Genomic DNA, 12,017 nt, shown 5'->3' on the forward strand with positions numbered 1-12,017 from the left:
AAGCTTGATTTTACTTGTTTGGATATGAGTCCTGGTTGAGAAAATGCTGTTTTTCAAAAAAGCGTAGGAAGATGAAGATACCAGGAATTGTCACTTACCTTGCTGGTTTCTTCCATGTTAACATTTAAAAATTACAAAGAATTAAATGTCACAACTGGCAGTTGTTCGTCACTTTTCACCTGTTCTACTTTTAAAATGACTAAAAGACAGAAAAAAATGCGGTTCTCAGATTTTACTTTATTGCCTGTAAGTATCAACAAATGTTCTTAAGAATAGAATTTATTTACTGTAACCAAGATGGTTTCATGAAAAGTGTTCAGACTTCCTGGGTTTTGTTTTGTTTTTTTTTAATTAATTTATAAGCATAAAATACATGAGAACACTTTGTAAAACAAGTCGAAATACATTGACGTTCATGCATGTATCTGCATTTGTTTGCGCACTTTGAAAAGACCTATCACAGATATTTTCCTGTCTTAAATCTAGTGGATAAAATAGTGATGCAGTACATAAGTAGTATATTGGGGAGCCCTGCTTTGCCATCACATTATTTTGTTGGGGAAAAAAAAAAATGCCTCTCAAATATCTGAGTAGTAACTTGAATGCTAAATAACGTTCAATATACATAGAAAGCACTTTGTTTAAAGGCCAACGTTTAGCAAGCTACTTGTAAAATGTACTAGTTTATATGTTACAGAGAAAGTAATCACAGTACTCACTTCTCAACATATAGAACTGTAATAATGTAATAAGTTACATCACTCAATTCAAGACACTGCTTGTTAAGTATTGCTCTAAAAGGGGAAAATATAATCACGTGAAAACATTCAAGGGGTTCAGATGTGACCCTAAAATACTCACAAGGCCCCCAAATCCTAAACTGAAGGACTTCTACCAGTCACATTTTGAAGGCCAAAAAAAGTTCTTGAAATTTGGCACTGGAATCTAAACTTTAATATAATCCCATTTAAAAAATATCGACTCTGTAACTTAGTTTTGTAAAGTAAATCTAGAAGCCCAATTCCTAATTAGACTGCAGCTGCGAGCAAAACCCAACCGAAATATGCTCATTTTAATTTGTGTGGGTTTTTATAAGAGTTTTTGTACTTTGACGCCTTTTCTCCTTTTTTTGAGTTGCGTCATATTTTGGAAATGTAATGTAAGGATATTGTGGGGAAATCAAAGTAAAACAACAAATTATGGTTATTATGGTGAGTCAGTGTGACCTTTCCAGGTTAAGATGCTCGTAAACATAAAAATGCACTCGTAATATGAGGGCTTTGCTTGAAAAACAATTGATATTTGTGCAAGCACATAAAAAAAAAATTTTTTTTAAAATTATACGACAGGAAAGGACAAAGTAAGAAAATGAAAAACTTTTCACAATGGAACAAAATTGTTTGTGAGTGTTAAAAAAAAAAATCAGCTGTGAAAATGAGTGCATAAGTAATATTTAACAAACTGGTGGAGTTTCTAGAACGGGTCAAAAAACCTTATAAACATCACTTTTTGAATCAGCTGGTAGTTTACCTCATAACTGTCCTAGCTCTGCTTTTAACAAGGCCACAGCGCAATAAAAGGCTGCTTTCAAAGAAAAAAAGAAAAGAAAAATAAAACTTTGACATTCAACTACCATCTCTTTCCAAACATCTTTGCGCTAAATCTCTGCTGCACCAGCTGCTTCCAGAATCTACCCTCATCGACATAAGAGAGCTGCTCAAATGATAGGAAGTGTAAATAAGATGCTTCTGAGCCACATTTCTATCACCAGGCTAGCAAGTTGTACAGTGGAAGACAGTGAGGAGGTCCAGTACAAAGTAACAGACTGGATTAGTAACTAGAATATTGACATCGGTGCGTCTTTATGCAGCACTCGCCCAGTTGTTTCAACCCCGTCGCTCCTGGATCACGACAGCGGTCTCTTGGTGATGTCCTGCTCAGCCAGATAATAGTTGAGGTATCCTCCCAGAGCGCCTACAGCCACGGCAGTAATGTGACTAGAGCATCCGTCTTTGGCAGAGGAGAGAAATTCAGCTAAACAAGATTGATTGACAGGTTGATTTATGTATCCTATGATGGTGTTGGAATTAGTGGAGGTGCTCCCTTCCCTCAGCATCCTAGGTAATGTAAACAGAAGGCATCCTTCCTCCCCTGAAGGATGCAAATGAGTTGTGCAGTGTGTGTCGCAAAAATATCAATGATATTATAATTACTGTCTTAATTGCATTTGTTTTGGTTTCTTTGCTGTGTCCTCTATGTGTAAAGAAAAATAACGAGAAAAAAATCGAATGCGTTCCTAAAGAACGCAGTGTCGAATTACAGCCTATATGTTGTGTCGCCATCCAGTTGTAGCCGATCTTGTCAAAACACGGCTACTCTAGATGGACGTCTGCTTAACCAGAAGTAGAAATGTCTTATTTTTCCTGCCAAAGTCTCACCTGGAAGAATTTTCTCCCTCCTCTTCACCCTCCTGTGAGGCTGCAGCTGCTCGAGCAGCTCATCTCCAATGATCTGAGAGATGATGCTCTCTACAGGGACAAACAGAGCACCAGTTCAGGAAACAGGAATTTTAACAGGAATTCATTTATGTGTTTAAAGTGTTTCTAGACTCCCTCCAATGTGACTTTTTTTTTTTTTGCATTTGTTTGGTAAACAGAGGCCTTAGATGGTCTAAACTGGGGCTGGGCAATTATTTTTGCTGGCGAGCCACATTTCTTATTTCATTTTTATGCGCGGGCCAACTGTAAATGAAACATGTAAATAATAACTGTAATTTAAATATTGACATTTTTTGCCATTTTATTTCAACTTTAAAATCCTGAATAATCATATAAATATACCAACATTATTTTGTATGTAATCATCCATACAAAATTAAAGAAAAGGAAGAAAATCAGGAGTTCCCCAATGCAATATTGATTGAAAATACTTATAATACATATAAATAAAATATAAATATAAAAATATAAATAAAATAAAAATAAAGAATAAAAAAATATACGTAAAATACTTTGGCGGGCAGGATAAAAAAAAAGTCTCAAAATCTCGGGACGTACGACGTTCACTGAATTCAGGTTAGCAAAATAGCAAAACCAGAAGAAAATGACATGAAAAAAAGTGCCAAAAACCTGAAAGACACATACTTCATCCTTATTGTAACTAACCCTAAATTAAAAAGCAGTTGCAGACAAAATGAATGACTCACTGTCCCTCCCGAAGCAGCCAACCTCTTCATCCTGCAGACTGATGATGTGTTGTAGCCAGTCAGTTTTGTAGAAGTCAGAGAAACCGGCCAAGCCGCAGATCAAGACTAGAACAATGCAGAGGAAGAGGAATCACTTGAATTACTCTTTGCAAAGAGATGTTTATTATACAGGACTGTCTCAGAAAATTAGAATATTGTGATAAAGTTCTTTATCTTCTGTAATGCAATTAAAAAAACAAAAATTACTTTTTCATGATATTCTAACATTTTGAGATAGGATTTATGAGTTTTCTTAAGCTGTAAGCCATAATCAGCAATATTAAAATGATTAAAGGCTTGCAATATTTCAGTTGATTTGTAATGAATCAAGAATGTATGACATTTTTGTTTTTGTAATTGCATTACAGAAGATAAAGAACTTTATCACAATATTCAAATTTTCTGAGACAGTCCTGTATGCTGTTTGTTAACTACAGTACATTTTGAGTGGCAATGTTAGTTTTTCCAATTATTTGGGTGATTTTGGAGGCAGGAGTGGAGTCTTAAGATGTATAAATATGACAAAAATTATTAAAAATAAAAAAACAACCATATACATATATATATATGCTGCTATATATATATATGTATATATATATGGTTGCAATTAAAAAACAAAAATTACTTTTTCATGATATTCTAATATTTTGGGATAGGATTTTTAAGTTTTTCTTAAGATGTAAGCCATAATCAGCAATATTAAAATGATAAAAGGCTTGCAATATTTCAGTTGATTTGTAATGAATCCAGAATGTATAACATTTTTGTTTTTGTAATTGCATTACAGAAGATAAAGAACTTTATCTATACTATATATATATATATATAGCAACATGTTTAAACAATTAGGCATTTCATGTATATATGTCATTCTATGTGTAAATGTATGTACATACAAATACATATGCTAAACTACATTTTGAGTGACAATGTTTTTCCAAATGTTTGGGTTATTTTGGAGTTGTTTTTTAAGATGACAAAAATTATTAAAAATTAAAAAAAAAATGCATAAGCCAAATGTGTAAACAATTAAACATTTCATGTATATATGTCATTCTATGTATAAATGTAGACACATACAAATACGTATGCTAAATATGCTACCACATGTATAAATAAACCTTAATATTTAAAATATTATACATTTAAGTTACTTAGAATAATATTTTACTTTTTAAAAAGTTTTAGCAAACAATGCTATAATTCAAAAACACTGGAATTCAAAATAAACATGAGACAGAAATTGAATGCATATGAACTCTCATTTCCAAACTGCAGTACCTTTTAGAAAGACACAGATTAAGGGAAACCATTTAAACTAAAAAAATGATACAGTTGATTGAAATGCTCTATGATGTGCAATTTACTTTTTTTTTTTTTAATAATCCTTGTCATTTTAAACTCACATTTGAGCATTGTTCCTGACACTTACTGTTCTCGATGAAGATGTCAACCGTCTGTTCAGTCAGACCATCTTGGATAATATCCTGGTTGGTCTTCATCATGTTGGAACAAAAAATCTTTTGATAGCTGCGTTCGGTCATGTTGGCTCGCGACACGCGTGTGTCGCCCTTCAGCAGGTTGTTGCAGCCTCTCTGGGAACAAAAATAAAACAGATTTAATAAAAAATTTTTTTTTTTTTTAATTAAAAAAAATTAACAGATGAGGATTTTTTTTTTTTGTCCATTTTTAACCATTAATTATGCATACATGCGTCTATTTTAAATATTACAAAAAATCTCGACTGTGTTAAAGAGCAGAGAAATTGCTGATAATCATTGCCTGAAAGAAAAAAAAAAAAGACGGATCATCTGCATAACATTGAAAATCAATATCAAATGAATGCAACCTGGCAGTCCCACAGCGAAAACAGAATATAGAAAAAAAGAATATAGGGACAATGATAGGAAAAGCTAGAAAGTTTGTTGACATGATGCTTGTTGATATCATACCATTGATATCCTGACATGATATCTTGTTCAGGCTATCAGACTTTTTAATTCCTCTTCCCTCAGACGCAGGGAATCTTCAAATCTTTGTACTTAAGACCTTAAAACACTTGATAGCCTTAACCTTGACCATTTATATTTTATTGTATTTCTTACTCTCCCTCCTTCCTACTATTATCTATTATTGTTATGTTTTTGCTTGAAACTCTGGCACAACAATTTCCTTTGGGATATATAAAGTTGTTCTTATCTTATCTTATCTTATCTTATCTTATCTTATCTTATTTTATATACTGTGTGTCCAGGTTATATTGATGGAGGAATGTTGTGGATGTAAAAAGAGTGTCAGATTGAGTGATGAGTCTGAAGTTGGAAATTTAAAGGTGTTGTAAATATAGTTGATGGCTTTGCCCCGTAGTTGAGATGCAAGTTAGAGGAGAAGCAAAAATTCTGAGTTAGATGAAATGATGCGGAATATTCCCAAAAGTGAGAGAGGTAATTGGTTTTTAACTGGCATTTAAAGAAGAGGGATAGTGAATATATTAATAGAAGGATGTTGAGGTTGGAGATTCTAAGCAGAGGAGGAAGACTATGTATGGATAGAGTGAAAGAGACCAGGAAGTTAGTTGGTGTGTGAGAAAGATGATGTAGAAAATAGGATTAGATGGATAAGATAAGATAAGATAAGATAAGATAAGATAAGATAAGATAAGATAAGATAAGATAAGATAAGATAAGATAAGATAAGATGAGAACAACTTTATTAATCCCGAAGGAAATTGTTGTGCCAGAGTTTCAAGTAAAAAAAAAACATAACAGTAATAGATAATAGTAGAAAGGAGGAAGAATAAGAAATATAATGAAATATGAATTGTCTTAACTGTTAGCAATAACTACAAAGATTGAAGATTCCCTACGGCTGAGGGAAAAGGAATTAAAAAGTCTGATAAGATAAGATAAGATAAGATAAGATAAGATAAGATAAGATAAGATAAGATAAGATAAGAACAACTTTATTAATCCCGAAGGAAATTGTTGTGCCAGAGTTTCAGGTAAAACATAACAATAATAGATAATAGTAGGAAGGAGGGAGAATAAGAAATAAAATAAAATAAAATAAAATAAAATAAAATAAAATAAAATAAAATAAAAAGTGTCAATGTTAAGGGGGTCAGTTCACCGCGGTGCCCCCAGGAAGGAAAAGAAAAAGACAAAGGATTTTTATTTTTCGAATGTCTGTTTCGAATGTTGCAGAGTTGTGATTTATACGAAGATTAACGATGAAATTAATAGTCTGCAGCGCTCTGGCCTCATAGCAAGAAGGTTCGATTGCCACAGTGGCCTTTCTGTGGCCTGGGTTTCCTCCAGGTTCTTCTGCAATCCCAAAACATGCAGGCTACGCGCTAAATAACGGACGGATAAAAGTCAGCAAATACGTGAGGAGAAAATCACAGATACCCTGAATATGATTTGTTACGTTTCCTTTAAAACACAAATATATTTTTGCGTCTGATAAAGATTCCTAGATTTCGTAGGTCAGCTTTCGTCAACAGTCTCACCATCTTTCCGATCATGAAGTAAAGCAGCTGGTGGGAGAGGGAGTAGTGGGGACAGCCAAAGCGAGTCATCGTGTCCCGACAAGGTTTGGTGACGATGCAGGGCGTCCCCTTCGCTTTCCTGCTCAGACAAACAAAGGTCAAGTTCTTCGTGCAAACACACACGTCATTCTTCTGTTTTCTAGTCAGAGAGTAGAGTCTTGTAAGAGCTTTATTTCATGTAAAAGACGTTTTCAAACTGCATCCTTAAAGCGCGTTTCAAGTGATCTTGCTCAATAAGACCCTGCCATTTAATCTTTCATTGCAACTTCCTCATACTCAGTTTCCCCTCAGATCAAGAAAGTATTTCAACATGATTCTGTAGAATGAAAATTATCTGATGCAGCATCACCGCATTACGATAGAACACGTATCATTGTAATTTTTATTTTGATCTTTAATTTCTTTTTGTTGCATTTTGTACCAAGATTTGCAAACGTGCTGTTGCAGATTCCAAATCCCTTTGAAAGAATAGGTTTTAAAAAGGATAAGATTGCCGATAAGAAATTTTATCAGAATTCTATACATATATATATATATATTAATTCCGAATATATACAAATGACTGAGAAAAACTGGAGGTAAATTTTCAACGATAAAGTGTGATGAACTGATAAGCAAAGAAAAATATCAGGAAATTAAAAATTAAATACTGAGATGGAAAAATGACAACAAAACTGTATATTTTTATTTTCTGAATGTAAAATGTAAAAGATTTTTTTTTTTGGAAATAAAAGTTTTGGAGTGATTTAAATATTTTCATGAATAAAAGATTATTTAAAGTAAATTTACCAACTAAAGGTGTAAATATTGTTCACAAAAAGTTTAAATTCATGAACAAACTGTTTGGATTTGCGAATGATTTTTACAGATGTTTAGGGTTCTCTAAGAATAGATTAAATAAAATCCAAAAAAAAACAAAACAAATCTGAAAAATCTGATCTAAAATTAAAAACTATATGTATCCCTACAAAATCAGTTACATACCCAGTCATTATTTCATTCAACTTCAACTTTTTTCTGCAAAGTTCAAGGAAATTGTTTCTTTGACTTTACGGTGATTTGATTTTGATCTTTTTTATTTCTTTTTGTTCCATTTCGTACGAAGAATTCTGCAAACATGCTGTTACAGAATGCAAATCCCTTTGAAAGAACAGGCTTTAAAAAGGATAAGATTGCCAATAAGAATTTGGATCAGAATTCTATACACATATATATATATATAAATTCCGAATATATACAAATGACTGAGAAAAATTTGAGGTAAATTTCAACTTTTTTCTGCAAAGTTCAAGGAAATTGTTTCTTTGACTTTACGGTGATTTGATTTTGATCTTTTTTATTTCTTTTTGTTGCTTTTTGTACGAAAAATTCTGCAAACATGCTGTTGCAGAATGCAAATCCCTTTTAAAGAACAGGTTTTAAGCAGGATAAAATTGCCAATGAGAATTTTGATCAGAATTCTATACTTATATATATATATATATATATATACATATATATATATATAAATTCCAAATATATACAAATGACTGAGAAAAATTGGGGGTACATTTTTTTTGGGAGGGAAATTAAAAACTAAATACTGAGATGCAAAAATGACAACAAAACTATGTATTTTTATTTTCTGAATGTAAAATAGAAATGGTGTTGATGCTGTGCCCTAAGGTGCATGTCGGTACCAAGTGCCCAGCAGCAGGGTCAGGCATTTGTCGCTCAGCTGCTCATCGTAGCACTCGGTGCTCATGGTGGATGGATATACCAGGCTGGCGTCCGTGGAGCTCCACTCCTGCGGAATCTGCCAGAACGTCCAGGACAGCAACGGCTCAAATTCTTTGAGAAGGGAGGAAAACGCAGTGCATTTTATTTCTGTTCGGCCTTATAAAATCCGAACGGTCGATTAAAATTGAAATAAGAAAAATGAAAGTAAACGCGGCCGAAAAAGCGCGTCACATTTTGGTTTGAGGGCCGAGGTTTGTCGGGTTGTCTGCAGGATGAAAACAGTTGCGATCTTGTTTACAATTTTAAAGTGATGGCTTTAGGGGGATAAAAGAGTGGATTTGGAAAAAATACTCTCAGATCTGATATTTACATTCATAAGCAAAATGTTTCAATTAAAAAACATGTACAACAATGACAAGAACAGAATAGAATCAATGGATTTTCTTTTTTTTTTTCAAATCAAAACCGATGTGTAAGATGTTTTCTGTCAAAATTCATCTTCATGGTAGTAAACAATTGATTTTTTTTTTTACTTTCACTATTGCATCACTTACTCTTACATATTTTTTTATAACAAATAATTTTCTCAATCCAACCATCTATCTAAATTTCCTATCCAACATCACATGCAGTAGTTTATAACTTATGAATTTTATAATGCCATCTTTTTTCATGTGAACAGCTCTTATTTATTTACCAGATCAGATAAGCTTTCAAAGATTTTTTTTTTTTCCTCACCTTGATAGTACTTGGGGTCATTCTTCTGCAGGGCACTGATGGCCTTGTCGAAACTCCTGTCCAGACGTTTGACCAGCGCCACGGCGGATGTTCTCTGAGCCCAGCTGACGGGGTCGGAGTGAGGCCACGTCCGGATGGCCTCCTTCAGCTCAGCTGACAACGCAAAGAGATAAAAATGGTTATCCGTAAAGGATATTTATCTAAAACCGTCATCTATCGTACGCCGTTCGCCCACTTCCATAACCTCTGCTGCTTTTGAGGTGGAACAATGTGCTCCATGAATTGCCTCTGTGCATTTTATTACCAGTTTGTTAACATTTGCATGCAAAGGATTGGACGGGCAAAAGTTTCGTAGTTGCAGTCGACACATCTTGACACTTGAGTTATAGATTTTTCTTTTTGGAAATAAAAGTTTTGGAGTGATTTAAATATTTTCATGAATAAAAGATTATTTAAAGAAAATTTACCAACTAAAGGTGTAAATATTGATCCCTACAAGAAAGTTTGAATTAATGAACAAACTGTTTGGATTTGCAAATGATTTTTACAGATGTTTAGGGTTCTCTAAGAATGGATTAAAGAAAATAAAGAATAAAAAAATCTGAAAAATCTGATCTGAAACTGAAAACTGTATGTATCCCTACAAAATCAATAGCATACGCAGTCAAGATTTGTGACATATCTTGTTCAATTTCAACTTTTTTCGGAAAAGTTCAAGGAAATTGTTTCTTTGATTTTATGGTGATTTGATTTTGATTTTGATCTTTTTTATTTCTTATTGTTGCTTTTTGTACGAGAAAATTCTGCAAACATGCTGTTGCGGAATGCAAATTCCTTTGAAAGAATAAGAATAAGAATAAGAATAAGAATAAGAATAAGAATAAGAATAAGAATAAGAATAAGATTAAGAATAAGAATAAGAATAAGAATAAGAATAAGAATAAGAATAAGAATAAGAATAAGAACAACTTATTCTAAATTTAGTCTAACTAAGAACAACTTAACTTAAAGAACATGTTTTAAAAAGGATAAGATTGCCAATAAAAATCTGGATCAAAATTCTATACACACACATATATACATATATGAGTCACATAGACACACACACACACACACACACACACACACACACATACATATATATATATAAATTCCAAATATATACAAATTACCGACAAAAATTTGAGGTAAATTTCAATTTTTTTTCTGCAAAGTTCAAGGAAGATGTTTCTATGATTTTATGGTGTTTATGAAGGAAATTAGCTATTTCAAGTTAACCCTTGTGCGATATTAACATTGTGTTTACTCCCCTTGTCCTACAGGTCAAAAATGACCCATAAGACAATCTTTGTACCCTAGTAGTGTACAGTCCACATTGAAACATAAACAAAAAAGAAGTATCACTTTTTCTAATTATGGGGCCTCTTTAGGAAAAGTCATAAAATTTCAAGTTGAGGACAAAAATAGGATAAGGTGTTTTTTCTATAGCTAAACATGGTCATGGGTCACTTTTGACCCGCAAGACAACACAAGGGTTAATTAGTTACAATTTTGGATTTAAACCCATAAACACAGAAATACAAGGACATCATAGAAACAGAATGCATAAATATTCTAAACACACAACTCATAAACTTAGCACTGGAATTCACAAAAGAAAACAATAAAACTTTTTTTTCGGGAGGGGGAAAAGGGGCGGCATGTTATGGTACCTTTAACGGACGTGCTTTGAGACGATGAACTCCTGCAACGCGTCTATTTTTTCCGTGCTAAGTTGCACAACAGTAACATTATATCAAAATAATTACATCTCCATGTGATGTGCGTTTTCTTTTCCCTCAATGATTGACCTCAGCACTGCAGATGTGCGTCAAGGACGAGGCGTCCGACCTACCCTGCAGCATGAGGAACCCCACCACCCCGTCCAGGTTGATCTGTTCATGCTGCTTCTCCAGAAACGCCGCTCCTCTCGAAAGGCTGCCCAGGATGTCATCGATCACCTCGGCCTGCAAGTCGAAGGACGCTGCGGCGAGAAGCACCAGGGTCGGAACCAGAGCCTGCATTTCTACGCTCGGAGATCTCCGGAGTCTGTCTATTTTTATTTATTTATTTATTTATTTATTTATTTATTTATTTTTTGTGCACAGGCGGAGTCACTCCCTTCACACGCACTAGGCGTGCGTGTGAAGGGAGTGACGTCTGAGAAGGGATGTCATAAAAATGGATCAGGAATACATGAGTCCATGGAAACAAAAAAGTCAGATAAAAACACCAAAAATACACCAGAGGGGAAATAATGATTCTATTAATGAATACAAACATTTTTTTTTTCATTTTGCAAGTGGTTGTAAATTGTAATTTCCGTTTGATACAAACATTTATTTTTCATTTTGCAAGTGGTTGTTAATTGTAATTTCCGTTGTTGTTACCATTAATAATATTTAAACATCGCTAATCACGTTTATTGTAGTCAAAGTAGCTAGGGAAGGTCCCATGAGTGAGAAAATAATAATAAAAAAAAAAAAGAAAAAAAAAAAGGAAAACTATTACCGGAAAATATTTAGGTATAAACTGTGACTCTTTTCTTCCGCTTGAATGTATAAAAACAACTACACACGGATATACACAGTTTCTTCCATTTGGAGCCTCTTTCTTAATTCCTAAAATCGACTTTTTTTGCGTTTTCTAATAGTTACTGTGTATTACTTAGGGTTTCAATTGCAGATCTTGAAAAAAATTTTAGTTTGTGTTCGTTTTCTATTCGCTATC

General features: G+C 33.4%; 1 protein-coding gene across 1 annotated transcript; it reads right to left on the reverse strand.

Annotated features, from left to right (window-relative positions):
• Window positions 1–219: 219 nt before the first annotated feature.
• On the reverse strand, window positions 220–11,359 carry c10h16orf89 (chromosome 10 C16orf89 homolog). Its single transcript, XM_086154094.1, has 8 exons — window positions 11,143–11,359; window positions 9,249–9,401; window positions 8,471–8,621; window positions 6,753–6,870; window positions 4,677–4,839; window positions 3,206–3,310; window positions 2,439–2,528; window positions 220–2,010 (listed from the first exon to the last, which is right to left on the reverse strand). Exons 1-8 carry the CDS (start codon window positions 11,309–11,311, stop codon window positions 1,907–1,909), a joined length of 1,053 nt encoding a protein of 350 aa, XP_086010220.1. The 5' UTR covers window positions 11,312–11,359; the 3' UTR covers window positions 220–1,906.
• Between the last annotated feature and the right edge of the window lie 658 nt (window positions 11,360–12,017).

The sequence above is a fragment of the Fistularia commersonii genome, chromosome 10 (assembly GCF_037954325.1).
Source record: "Fistularia commersonii isolate RoL2024-O1a breed Wild chromosome 10, RoL_Fcom_v1.0, whole genome shotgun sequence".
NCBI lineage: Eukaryota > Metazoa > Chordata > Actinopteri > Syngnathiformes > Fistulariidae > Fistularia > Fistularia commersonii.